Source organism: Acinonyx jubatus, chromosome A1 (assembly GCF_027475565.1).
Source record: "Acinonyx jubatus isolate Ajub_Pintada_27869175 chromosome A1, VMU_Ajub_asm_v1.0, whole genome shotgun sequence".
Taxonomy (NCBI): domain Eukaryota; kingdom Metazoa; phylum Chordata; class Mammalia; order Carnivora; family Felidae; genus Acinonyx; species Acinonyx jubatus.
The window spans coordinates 25,234,689-25,249,370 of NC_069380.1; the positions used below are offsets into that span (position 1 = coordinate 25,234,689).

Consider the following 14,682-nt stretch of genomic DNA (forward strand, 5'->3'; position numbering starts at 1 on the left):
TTCTTCTCTTTTTAGCTCTTTTCTCTTTGGGCATTTTGTTTCATATTGGCACACTGGCACTGTAAGAAAATGGTGACACTCAAAACAGTCGCATATCTAACTTGTTAGCAGCCACCACAATATACTGGTGGGATAGTTACTGGACCAGAAATGGCTATTATGTGCATTTTAATTACCGATATTATATCTGCTCCAGTGGCCATAGATCAATGCACAACCAGCTGCATGGAAATAAATGTCAATTCATAAAGGACTTTAAACTTAGTCTCCAACTGAACATTTTATAATCCAAACAAATCTATTATACACAATTTTTCTTTCACAACAGAAAACAAATTATTCAAGACTAAAATGCAACCACGTGTAGAAAATCCATTGTGGTATGGTATAGAGATACTCAACCATCATTACTGAAACCTTAATCACTGACAACAATTATAAAAGCCACCCACTGCCAATTAAAATACTATAATACAGATGTCTGTAAATTTCTAGATTGTTGTTTGCAGAAATACTTTGATTGATTTGTCAAGGCAGTCTTTGTGGAAGCTTTTAACTTTTGAAGTGAGCATGACAGCCTTGAATATCATGGTTTGCATTTAAATTCTTACAAAGATCCTCCTCACCCCTAATGCTTCTATTTTTGCAGAGTGTGTTTTTATCTCTTGGGAGGAAATTAATTCTTTAGAGTCCGTGAGTTCTTGGTATGCAAATTCAAATGGACAAAGCATGTAGCATACTTATACTAATACTAGGCAAATACTGCTGATAAGCCTTTATGATACGGTCCTACAATTATTTATTATTCATTTAGCGAAATTCCAAATTTATACATAAAACTAAAAAACCAAAACCACTACAATAAAAACAAACCCAACAACCGTAACACAGTTAGTTGCCACACTGAAGGAAACAGAATGTGCATAAAAATAAATTTTCTTCCTAGTTCCTGGGGATTGACCTCAAAATCTTATGTAATCATTCAACTCCCTCCAACAATGATTCTCTAGTTAAGTTTTTCTAATTTTTTATCACTTTCTGACCAAGAGTTGTCGCCGAGAAAAAGAAGGGAAAGAAAAATATTTTTTGAAGCTGGGGGCCAGAGAGGATGATAAAGACAAGAAAATATTAATTCTTTTTAAAAACCTTAGGTTTGCTGGAAAGAGACTTCCTGGTCTCCTCTCAGGTATTATTTTTGGCCCTACCCCCAACAGGATAGATGGCAGACAAAACTATGAAGTTCCTGTCTCTTTGAGTTGGTGGCTGCATGCTACAATTACCAAGGAAACCTGAAAAATTTTAAGATAGTTGGCCTCCACCGTAGATCAATTAAAATCAATCTCTGGAGGTATTTTTCTTTTTAAAAAGCTTCCCAGGGGATTCTAGTGTACAGCTAGCACTGAGAACTATTATCTAGACAACAGAAGACAGAATTCCTTATGAGAAAGGGCCGAAAAGTGTAGACTACATGTGAGAAGGCTGTGAAATTTACACATGCTAGATGATGTCCACAAAGCCAACGAAACCACATACAGAAGCATCCTTACTTGCAGAGATGGAGGGAGCTGGAAGGAATCTAACATATCAACTCATTCTATGTATGTCAATCTGTAAATTGTAAAATGTACTATTATATTAGTATGCATGGATATTTTAAAGCATACACAAATAAAAAAACTTAAGGACATGAAATAAAAACAAGCATTATTTTAAGAGTAAGCTTTAATTTGTCAAAATTGTAAAATACATTTTGGTTTTGTTCTGAAAATATACTATTCAGTCTTCACATTCTGGATGCTTGTTTTTAGGTGAATTCCAAATTATACTTGTTTTTTCTTTTAAATAGTAGCTTTGTACCAGCAATAGCTAATACAACTTAAGGTCCAATACACACGCAAAGGTAAGGATCACTATGTCAGCTATCTTCAACAAGCCTTCAGCCCCAGGCCTCAGGGGTGGTGGCAGCAGGGGACCTACAGGTTACACTTCCAAGAGTCCCCTGCCAGCTGGTTTCCAGCTGGGGCCCTGCCAATGGGAGAATGAAAGGAGGAGGAGGGGAGATTTTTGCTTTTTTGTGTGCGTTTTGTACACCTCCAGCAGCAGCAGCAGCTTCCTCGTCTCTGGTAACCGACGCCCCTCCCCCTTTTCCGACTCCAGCCCTTCCACGTTGTCTTGGTAAACCATCTGTAACCAATTCCCCACGTTAAATCCCTTCCTGCTGGAATATCTGGAGTTGTTTTTGTTTCCGTGATAGACACGAACTGAATCATCACTGAAGACAGGGATGACAAGTCACATTTAAAATGATACTGCTAATTTCCTTTTTGGAATTCCAGGGCCAAGTTCTTGTCATGTCAGATTACATCATCATTGTTTCTACCTCACACAGTGACTGATAAAGAGGTCATTTTAGATAGAAGCATCAGTTTTTCCACTTTCTTGTTCACATATATGTGCTTTATTAGTATATTATCTTTACAGGTAACTTTAAAAGCATTTGTTCATTTTTTAAGACTGAGTTTAACTAATAATAGGTACTATAATCTAAACCTCTGAATTTAGCACCAACCCTAGAAAGCTGAAAGCAAATGAAAATGTGAGGTGCTTGGAAGTACCACTGTCAAACCATCAGTGTTATAAAATTCCTACTCTTCTGCTGAAAAATGACTAGCACAGGGACTGTGTGAGGGTGCTAGGGTCAATCCACAGTATTTCTAAAGCTCAATTTCTTTCCTTTATTACATGAAAAACAAGATAAATACAAGCTCCAATATTTCTCCCCTCACTCAATGGGCCCTCCCGTAAATCCTACTTTGACAAGCCATTATTTCCCAAAGTTTGCTTTTACAAACACTTCAGAGGATGGGGGAAGGTAAATTTAATGTTCAAATGCATACAAAATATAGACTTAAACCAATTCCAAGGTCCCTAATTTTAATATATTACAGTGTCCATTTTGAAGAAGATAACATAATCAGAATCTACAAGTTCTTTTAACACAGAATCATTTTACACAACTCTTTTTTTTTTTCCCCAGAAGACTCTCACAAAATTGGTGTTTCAAAACTTTGAAAAATGTTGACCCACATGAACTGGTTTCAAGTTTCAGAAATGTAATGAAGATGTAAGGTACAAGAAAACCACTTACAGTGAAACCTAACAAGTCATACCTTACAGGTAAGGCAAGAGTTCTCAGGGCCAAGTCTTTCAAGGAAGGAACATTCTAAATTATAATTCTAATCATATATATATTTTTTGGCTCAATAAATGCTTCCTGAATGGCAAGTATGGTAGATATTATATCCCAGATAGTTTGTGAACTAAAGAAATAAATTTGAATTTAATGCTTAGAATAGCTCCATGTACAAAGTGGGAGCTCAAATATTTGGAAATGATGGGAATCTACGCCCAAAACTGAGAGCACACTGTATATACTGTATGTTAGCCAACTTGACAATAAATTATATTTAAAAAAAAAATTGGAAATGATTACATATGTGTTCTACATACAGTTGACCAGGTTCAGACTACATGGATGTTTTCAATAAATACAATACTGTAAATGTATTTCTCTTCCTTATAAAAGAGAAACTATTTTCATAATAACATTTTCCTTTGTCTGGCTTACTTTATTGTAAGAATATAGTGTATAATACATATAACATTCAAAATATGTGTTAATTGACTGTTTATATGATCAGGAAGGCTTCCAATAAACAGTAGGTTGAGTTTTTGGGGAGTCAAAAGTTATACATGGATTTGAGTGTGGAGGGTGAGGTGGGGGGAGAAGTCAGTGCCCCTAATCCCCACATTGTTCAAAAGTCAACTGTATTTGTAAATTTATCTATATGCCATAGGTGGGTGGAAAAGGTTCCAGGGGTAAATGCAAGGTGGGTTTTTTCTGATCAAATGCAGTAATATAGTTTTAAAAATATCTATGTCATTTTCCAACCCCTTTTTCAGTTTTGTAGAAAATTTTTTCCTTACGTTTATCTTTAAAATTTTATTCAAAGATCCTCAACTGTTACAATGAAATACCAGACTTCATGTTTATGTAGTTCACTATGCTGGAAATGTTTGAAAACATTTCAACATTATACTGAATTTAAAATTTTTATTGAATGTCTTGATTATATACCCTCTAAATCATTCTTGTTGAATTATGTTAATGTTTCTCAATCTTCTAAAAAGTCAAAGTCTCCTTCTAATAAAAATAACAAAAGCTTTACACTCTTTCAAGTTTATTTATTTATTTTGAGAGACAGAGCACAAGTAGGGGAGACGGGCAGCGAGAGAGGGACAGAGAATCCCAAGCAGCCTCTGAGCTGTTAGCACAGAGCCCCATTACGGGCTCAATCTCACAAATGGTGAGATCATGACCTGAGCCAAAAAGCAAGAGTCAGACGCTTTACTGACTGACAGGTGCCCGACAAAAGCTTTATACTCCTATAGCTGATCTTATACTATAATACTGAGGATGTTTTTAAAATCTACATAGGTGCCTCCATTCAATCTGATATACTCCCATGGGGGAAAAGAATTACTAAATATTCAAATAATGCAATGTGATAGATTATAGTCAATCTTTATTTTTATATGAACAAAATCTTTCCAAAGATTACTATATGGCTCATTACTATAACTACATTAGTACAATGACTCACCAATGCTATGACAACCTTAATGAAGGTTGACACCATGAACTGCCACTTAATGTTAAAAAGTCTTAAGGTAGATGTTTTTTATCATTATGTCCCAATAAGAAGTTCAGAATACAATGTATTCATACTTGTACTAAAAAGAAAATAATATAAAAACATCCTAAAAACATGAAATTAGGAATATGTCTTCTATACCTACCAGGTGGATATAGTGCCAATGCTGCTAAGAATATGAACTTTGATACTAGCAAAGTGCCAGCTCTGATTGATTTTTCTTTTGGTAGGAGATCATCATGGCTAGGTACTAACACTCCTTCCTAGCTTTCTTACTTTCCTTTATTCCAATGAAAAGCTTTACTGCCCACTGTAACAATTCAATCAATTCACACTCATTATGATGATTCCAACAATCAAAAAGACTTTATACAGAAGAAAATTAGAATAAAATCATTCTAGCTCCTACTGTCCAAAAATAACAACTGTTAAAGTATTTAATCTTAAGTTTGGACACTGGTTTCCAATCTTTGCCTGTCTTAAACAATAGAGAGAAACACTACTGTATATCTAGCTTTGGGTTTCTATGATACATCCTTAGATACAAGACTGCTGGGTGAAAGGATATATCCTTTATACACAATATATCCTTTTACACAAATTATCAAACTTCTCTCCAGAAAGGTTAGATCTCCTTATAGCTTATGGAAAGTATGGTCTTTTGTTGTCCTTACTGTGATAAAGAAGAAGCCAGAAAAGTAGACTTTTATTTACGTGTCTCAATCAAGAGACAACATAAAATATCCCTCTTGGATTATCAGACACTGATTCAGCCTGTTCTCTTCTTTTAATTTACGTTTCCCCTAAAGCATAACCAGAGGCTGTGAAATGAAAGCCTGGCTGGATGCAAATGAACTTTGACTTGCTTTACTTAATCCACATAGTGTAGCAATTTTTAAAGTCTGAATGTCTTTAAGAAGAGGCATGTGCACTCCAGTTCATCACAGTCCCTACCATTTCACCTTCAATTTCAGCATTCTGCTCACTGAAGATGCCTAGTTGGCTCTGTAGGCATTTGCTACCTCTCATGTAAAATAACTCAAATATCATAAAGTAGTGGTTTGACAGATACTAATCTGTGACACCTAAATCTGTATGCTTAAGGCCAGTCTTAAAAAGGGATTCTTTCTTCCTAAATACTGTATATCTAGACAAATGTTAAGCAACAAAGTAGGACACAAGATATCAACTGTTAAGTATTACTGCCCTTAACTTAGGCTTCACTGTATTTTCAGAAAATCATTATATTTTCCCTTACATCTCCAGTATTTCAAGACCCAAGATCCTTAGCCCTTTTAGTATTGTTAATGACCTGCAACAACATTTAACAGCATGGCTCCCAAACCAGACTACCTGGGTTCAACACCTGAACTGGTTAATTAGTGACTTGTGTGACCTCAAGTAAGCTAACCTCTCAGCTTGTATTAGTTACTTCAACTAAAATGAGGACAATAGCAGTAATTACTTTCTAGGGCAGGTATGAAGACCAAATGCGTTATTACGAAGCACTCAGAACAGCGCCTGGTACACAATATGCATATTACATGTGTGTATATAGCATAGCACAGCATAGCATAGCATAACATAACATGATATATATAGTATACACAAGATATACTTCAATATAAATGGTTTAAAAACATATACAGGCAGTCCTCACTTTCCATGTAGTGTGAGACCATAAAAATGCCCATAAAAGTTGAAACTATGCAAAGCAATCTTTTTTTAAAAAAAATTTTTAAAGTTTATTTTTATTTGAGAGAGAGAGAGAGAAGAAGCAGGGGAGGGGCAGAGAGAGAGAGGGAGACAGAATCCCAAGCAGGCTCCGCACTGCCAGCACAGAGCCTGATGCGGGGCTTGAACCCACAAACCACAAGATTATGATCTGAGCTCAAGTTGAGAGTTGGACGCTTAACCAACTGAACCACCCAGGCTCCCGGAAACTATGCAAAGTAATCTTAATAATCAATGGGAGGAATTACCATTGTTGCAAACTTAAAATTTCTTCTCGATACATTAAAAAGTCCCATAAAGGTATAGAAAAGTGGGAAAAATCAAACTAATATTAAGTACACTGTAATTTAAAACATTGGAAACACTGAAAAATGAAGTGTTTTATTTCTTTGAAAAATTTATCAAGAGTATTTTGAACAGTGGTTGCCTTCTTCTCATTGTTTAACTTAGGATACACAGTGAACATCTTCTCCATGTTTGCCAAACTGTCATATTCTTTCCTCAGTCTAGATAACTCAAGCACCTAATAGCAGGTACATGACTGCTAATGTCCTTTTAAAACCTAAGAGTCTACAAAACTTAAGAACAAAGATATAACAGAATGAAGATAGACATGAAGACTTACATTGTATTGATGATTAGCAACAGGCTTATAATTAGTTGTCACCACTTTGTCCAGTTGCTGTGATAGTCTTACAGGTTTGGAAGATTCTTCTATTTGCAATCTGAAAAAAAGAAGGCATTGTCAACAAACTTATTTATTAGAGGGAAACCTGAAGAGTTATTTCTACAATTCTTCTTACTCAAGAATACTTAATATATTAAAAAGTAACCTCAGAAGATGTACTAAGCCTTAATATAATACTTCAAAAACACACTGAATGTGTATGACAATAATGCAGAAACCTGAACATAGGCTAAACATATAAACCATCTCATAATTCTACAATTTGCTTCTAATTTTACACTGTATAGTCAAGTCTTAACTACTAAAACCAAAGAAACTAACCAGCTTTAAATTTCTGGGGAGAAAAAATCTACCTGTAAAAACGAACTATCTTAATTATATGGCATTAAACTAATCAAGTGATTAATTCAAAATTCTATTCACTTGATAAAAGATAAAGATAAATAGAAAGATAATATGTTGACACTAAGGTCTAATGATTGCTTTATTAGACAGCAAGATATAGAACATTTCTGCCATCAAAGAAACTTCTCTTTGACAACACTGGTATAGAATGCAGACCTCCACCTAAATTAAAATATAACTCAAAATACCACTTTTGGGAAAAGCTATAAACATACGACTTTAAATACTCTTGTTTAATAGAGCAGGAACTAAAAATAATTTTCATTTAAAATCTCTTTAAAAACACAACTCACAGTATAAAAAGTACCTATTTTTATAAAATTCTTATTATTTTATTTCTTGCATGAAGTTATCTATTTGCTTCTGCCTGTTTTAGGTATGTAACACCTAATTACTCAGAGGAATTTAGATATATACCAGTTGCTTTTTTAAGTGGAAAAGTTATAAATATTACAGGTTTTGATTTTACCGTGATTCCCGAATTCGATATAGTAATTCCTGTGTTCAAACACACATATTTAAATTCTACCAGTTATTTATAAATCCCAGCATGGAGCATAGAGCCCAATGTGGAGCTTGAACTCATGACACTGGGATCAAGACCTGAGTTGAGGGGTACCTGGGTGGCTCAGTCAGTTGAGCATCTGACTCATGATTTTGGCTCAGGTCATGATTCCAGGGTCATGGGATCAAGCCCTGTGTCAGTCTCCGCACTGGGCACAGAATCTGCTTAAGATTCCTTCTCTCTCCCTCTGCCCTTCTCCCCAACTTGCGTGCTCTAAAATAAAAAACAAAAAAAGACCTGAGCTGAGATCAAAAGTCAGATGCTTAACCCACTGAGCCACTCAAGCACCCCAAAATGATTATTTTATGAAGCGTAAGAAAAGTACTCTAGAAATATCTTTAGAAACTTACTGTATATGTAACCATAAGTCATACATACAATGTTACTTTGCTTTTCATGAGCCAAATATACTTTCTATGGACCAGGAAGAAAGTACTAGCTAGAAGTCTAGAAGGGGGGTGTCCACCCAAAGATGGACTTGGACTTCTATTCCTTCAGTAGCCTCTCAACTGCTCTTGGACAAAGCACCAGCTCCTTCATAGGAGTTCATGTCCCTCTGGGATCTAGTCCCTGCTTATCTCTCCAGCTTTATCCACATTCTCTCACATCTGCATCCGACAGCATGCAGCTGTGCCATGACCAGATTTTAGTAGAAGCCTCTGGCTGGCAACCACTCAGCAAGTGTTTACTGGGTGCCTATCTCTGCCAGGCGCTGGGTTAGAGGTTGGGAATGCTGCAGTAAAGAACAGACTTACTATAGTGGAAGACCAGCATTGAACAAATGCTTACCTATAACTCATTAACTGCAGTACTAAAATGGAGCAGGGGACTGGTATTATGACAGCTGATTGCATGATGCTATGAAGTAAATATTAACGCCAGTGTGTGCACTTGAGGGTAAACTAGAGCAGGACTGCTCATGCTTTTGAGAGGTGAGGCAAGGGGCACTTGAGTGGCTCAGTCGGGTGAGCATCCAACTTCGGCTCAGGTCATGATTTCATGGCTCTTGAGTTCAAGTCCCATGTCAGGCTCTGTGCTGACAGCTCAGAGCCTAGAGCCCGGAGCCTGCTTTGGTTTCTGTGTCTCGCTCTCTCTCTGCCCTTCCCCTGTTCACACTCAGTCTCTCTCTCCTTCAAAAATAAACCTTAAAAAAAAAAAAAAAAAGAGGTGAGGCAAAAAGACTGGGTGGAAATGACTCCTCCGAGCAGAGAAGACGTCTCGAAGTGACTAAGAGAAAAAAATGATTGAAGACAGGTGTACGGATGTTTACAAAGGGTTAGAACTAGGCATGTACTACCCCTTGGGGGGGAAAAAAATCAAGTAGCAGCCTGTTTCTGAAAACCTTTGTGTTCTAATCCTAGCCCTATCCTTACCGGAATCAGTTCTCAGGGGTTTGGCCTCTGTTAAATGGTAATCTATCTGTTATGCTGCCACTAAATTGTCTTCCCTGTTTCAATCATTGCTCTCCATAATTTGATCTTATGAGACATTCAAGGAGGGAGGCATGTACTAGCTCCTTCCTCCCACATTAAATGATTGTTCCCATTACTTCACAATTTGAAAATTCCTTGGGGTTTCAGTTTGTTTAGGTAAGTGTGTCTTTATAAGTGGTAACTTATTCCTGTCATACTCTTACACTTGAATTTATTTGCAGGCACTGCATTCTGATTCAGGTTCAGGTGGCATACTTTCCTTTCAATTCTAGTGCAACAGCTCTAAAAGCCAATGCTGTCATCCACAGAGGGTCATGCCGTTTTTATCCTCAAAGTATTTCATCTCTTAAATATAGAAAGGAAAACAGTGAATTAACTTTTTAAAAATAAAGAACTCATATAAAAACTTAACCTTCCTATTATGTATTTAAAATGTCAACTTCAAGGGTTTTAATTAAAAGGGGGTATCTTATGATTTAAGACTCAAAACGTTAATCTAGGCACTGAAAATATAACATATTTTTAAAGAACTAAGTCTTAAAATACTTTAATAAACCCGAATAGTTTAAAATAGGTTGGCAGGTTCTTTACCTAACATAAATAAATTCATCTAACATTATCTCATGAAGTGTTGAAACAATTTGCAACTCCATTTCACCACTGACCAATGCACTTAATTAAACATGAGGGACCTCAACATGCCTTCAAAGTCTTGGTTTATCTGGGTTTGCACAAAATAACATAATTTGGAAATATTTGGTTTGCAAGGCTGAACAGCAAAGTACACACAGAGGTTGTGGGCTGGACTGAGAGCAAAGTAAGAGCTTCAATGTCCTAGAGACTTAAAAAAAAATGGGTGTTAACTTTTTTCAGGAAAATTTTAAATATGGTGTTATTTTAAAGAAACTGTAACAGAAAAAGCATATCCTGTGATCATTTAGATGCAGGCAGGTCTTGTTTTACTTTTGTTTTATAAACCATTAAAAAAACACTTATTAGTGCTAATTACTATCACCACTTCAGGACAATTTTGAATATAGTACTTCCATTCTTAGAAAGCTCAATTACTAGTCTTTCTGGAATTATTAGCTAAAGAGCCAGTTTTATCTCTTACTTCTTCCCATCAAATTAAAAGGTCAAAGGCCACATGACCTAAGAGCTGAAATACTAACAAAACAGTAATAACTATAACAAGTAATAATAAACACCTAAAAGGCGCTTACTACGCACTGGAAACAGTGTTAAAAGCTTTATCTACATCACCTCCATCTCACTGTTTCTTCATAGTATGCAAAAATAGAACTGGAACTCAGATCCTTTTTTTTCTTTTACTCCAGGTTTCAAGCAGTTAATTTATAGTCCCTCACAGTATACAGTCCCTTCTATACAGTCTCCCAAAAGGCCAGATAGCAGAATAAAATCTCTAATTAAAATTTTGTTGAGTTTAGTTCAAAATAAGTAATTCTCCTTGACACTCATCAACCTGCCTGCAACAAGCCCAATCTCCAAGCCCAATCTCTCTCTCTCTCTCACACACACACACGAGCACATGCTCCTTTTCAACACTGAAAAAAAAGACTCCTATTAAGTTAATGTCACAAGTCATTAGGCTACAATCATGGTCCATAATCAATCACCCTTATCAAAATCACTTAAAGATCTCCTTCATTATACTTTATATAGATTTATGTACTATGCTGGGGATCGATTTTCACATTATTTAGTGTATTTCTGAAATATAAAATCCATGTTAAAAAAATAAGAATAGTAGCATAAGCATCTCCAAAATAATTTAAAAGATAAACACTGGCAGATTGGGGAAGAGAAGTCTATAAATTTTAGTCAACAGATCCTCTATTCACTCTCCGTGGGAAGTACAGTGCTTCCCTTATTAAAGTAACAATAAATATTTGTTAAGCAAATGAAGAAATGACACCATTAATGGACAGTTAGATCATGCAGGGCAAGAACCACATTAAGAAATCCCACATTAATGCTTGATTTGATACATGCAGACTATTTTCATGACTAAGTGGAAAACCCTAAGTAACACCACCTTGGCTAATCTGGTTATCAACTGTAGAATTAAACAACTACAAAAAAAAAGGAAAAAAACCAAACACTGAACAACAAGTGTTTCCACCAGCAGCTGCCAATGTAGGAGTCATTTGTGTTACAGCTGTATTTGATTGCAACTTAGGCTATTCTTAAAATGATAGGTTTCATAAAAGGAGGTGTATTTTCTAAGATTTTTATTTCATTTTTAAAAGGAGAAAGTAAGGGGTGCCGGGGTGGTTCAGTCGGTCGAGCATCTGACTTTGGCTCAGGTCATGATCTCGCAGTCTGTGAGTTCGAGCCCCACATTGGACTCTGCTGTTGGCTCAGAGCCTGGAGCCTGCTTTGGATTCTGTGTCTCCCTCTCTCTCTGTTCCTCCCCAGCTCACACTCTGTCTCTCTCTCTCAAAAATAAAGATTAAAAAATTTTTTTTAATAAAATATAATAAAAGGAGAAAGTAAGCAGTGAAAGAGGTAAACAGTGCCTCTAAGGGGGGAGAAGGAGGCTGACATTTGCAGGGTGGGAGAAAGAAAGATCTCAAGGCAAGGAGAAGCAGGAATAGCAGTGGAGCACCAGAAGTGTCTATGAGCGAGAGCACATACATTTGGCCCAAAGTCAGATAACCAAAGGGAAGTTTCAGAAGAAAGCCCAGCTTGGGAACAGGCAAACAGAAGGCTGGGAGAAAGGCCAGGTGAGGTAATAACCAGGTGCACACTGAGCTGATTTACTAATATGAAAGGTTCTGGTGACATTTAACACAGTCCACTTATAGGAAGTTTTAAATATTCTGAGAATAGGAGAGGGAGAGCTTCTTGGAGGACCAGAGTAATGGAGTTATATCGTTACCTGGCAGGGCTGTTCAAAGGATTAAAGAGAGTAAATATGAAATTAAATAATTTAAGTGTCCCTTACAAATATTTACTATTCGTAAGCCTTATGAAAACACAAACCTTCCTTGTGTTCCTAGGGCCTAGAATAGGCCTGCAGGATAAATGTGTTGAATAATAAGTGAGAAGATAAAAGATGAGAATAAAAGTTTTAGGCTGCATTCAATCAGGAATGGTAATCTGGTTGTCAAATCATGAGATTTGCAGGAATATATCTAACATTTAGATCTGACATTAAGAGAATAGGCTTAATAGGTTTAATTTTCACTCTGTAGGAAACAGACACTCCATATCTACTTACACTGTCTAATATAGTAGCCACTAGCAAAATACAATTATTTAAATTAATTTAAATTAAAACTTAGCTCCCCAGGCACACCAACCACATTTTAAGCACTCAATAGGTACATGTGGCTGTTGGCCTACATAGTGGACAACATAGAGACAGAACACTTCTATCACGGCAGAAAGTTCAACTGGAGAATCACAAAGTCAAATCTCTACAGGAGCTTGTCCAGTGGAGTAGGAAGCACCAGTGAGAGCTAGGGGCTGTGGTGAACTGGAAATAGAGCACATGCTCCATCCTCAGTGGGCAGTAAGTCCTTAGCACTTACTTGTTAGTCTGTAGGAATACAAGCAGAATATTACCAGATCTTCCAATTACTCAAGAAAACGCAGTCAGATTTTTAAGTGAAAGCATTTATTAAACAGTGCCAACTAATTCAATTTTTATAAAGGGCAAACCCTTCCCCTCCCCAAACGAAAACAAAACTCTCAATACCAAAAAACACATATACTAGCTCTACCAGGCCACTAGTTAGCAGCCCTCAAACATCTATATCCCAGGGGTTTTGTTTGCTTTTTGGAAGCAAAGCAGCAGCAAAGAATTAAGAATTCTTTACTAGAAGCCAGAAAGTCATGACACAAGTAATAACCACTTGCATAAAGACACCAGCTTTGTTGAAGGACCAGCCATTCCCTCCACCTCCAATCCCACGCCCCTATCCTAAGGAGAATCCGTGAGCTGGCTGAGATGCTCTCCTAGATTGTTGCTAAGGGAGTGCATTCCAGCCAGTAAGCAGACTAACAATCGAAAAATATCTCCTATACAGAAATTAGACAGTTTTCGGCTCTTTATAAAACTAGCAATTTCATATGATTCAACCTAACCGCTCCTGCTAAATGACAGGCTTAACACTGAGTTGAATTCTTTTACACGAGAAAAGCATTCAAATCGCTAATTAAGTCCCAGCATAATGGTGACTTACCCATGATCATACAGTTTGTCAGAAGCAGGGCAGGGGAGGGGGTAGGGGGGAATGTATGATACCTTGTCCAGGGCTCTTCACCTGTATCACAATTACATCTTAAATATAATGAAACAACCCAGATGTCTTTTTGAGTTGATAAGCATATACTGTCCCAATTTAAAATGTTTATAGCTATTTGAGAAAATATCCTATGTCCCAAAATATGTCCATTACATTAGCTAGCAAGGTACTCAGAAGGGGCCTACACTCCTCAAGGAATGATGACTCACACTTGGACTTTGTTTTCTCCTAGATTCTGGTTAGAAACAACAGTCACTGACAAGCTTTTGGTATGTGTTGAGTAAGGTAAAATAAACGACTGTTAGTGTAATGAAGACATTTTGTAAGGGTCTTGTTCTTGTTTTCTAAATTACTGCCTAATTTCTATTTTTCACTGAAACACTACAAGACTGTCAATCTATTATCAAATTTTCACTGCTCCAGGAAGAGTGTGTCACCAGCATTTCAGAGAGTATCTATCGCTGCTAAACAGTACAAAATCTCCACTCGACAGTCCAAAATATAAATATCTTGCCTCCTGCCAAAACATTTCCACTATCTTACATAGTTTATCCTTTCATATTCTTTCCTTATGTAATATATTTATTATCTTAAACTTGAAGGCAAGTTCATCCAGGGGATACCTTTAACTTAAGCAGTAGCATTACTTCTAAGTCACCAGAGCTCTGGTTGAATGCAAGTACAAAAGACACCCAAACTGTTGTAGGAAGGGGGCCAGGAAGACAGCGCACACAACAACAACAACAACAACAACAACAACAACAACAACAACTTCTTATGAGTCTAGAAAACAATAGGATGTCTAAGGTTTGCATTGCTTGAAGATTTTGTTCAAATAATTACAAATTATGGTCACTTGCAACTTATC

At 36.5% G+C, this 14,682-nt stretch overlaps 1 protein-coding gene across 2 annotated transcripts in view; it reads right to left on the reverse strand.

The window, feature by feature from the left end:
* GTF2F2 (general transcription factor IIF subunit 2) overlaps positions 1–14,682 on the reverse strand; it is a 153,457-nt gene that overhangs the window by 21,781 nt on the left and 116,994 nt on the right. For both annotated transcript variants that reach the window (XM_053215805.1, XM_015068922.3), the window contains exon 6: positions 7,075–7,174. In XM_053215805.1, the coding sequence (XP_053071780.1) occupies positions 7,075–7,174 (100 nt within the window). The remainder of the gene's footprint in view (positions 1–7,074; positions 7,175–14,682) is intronic.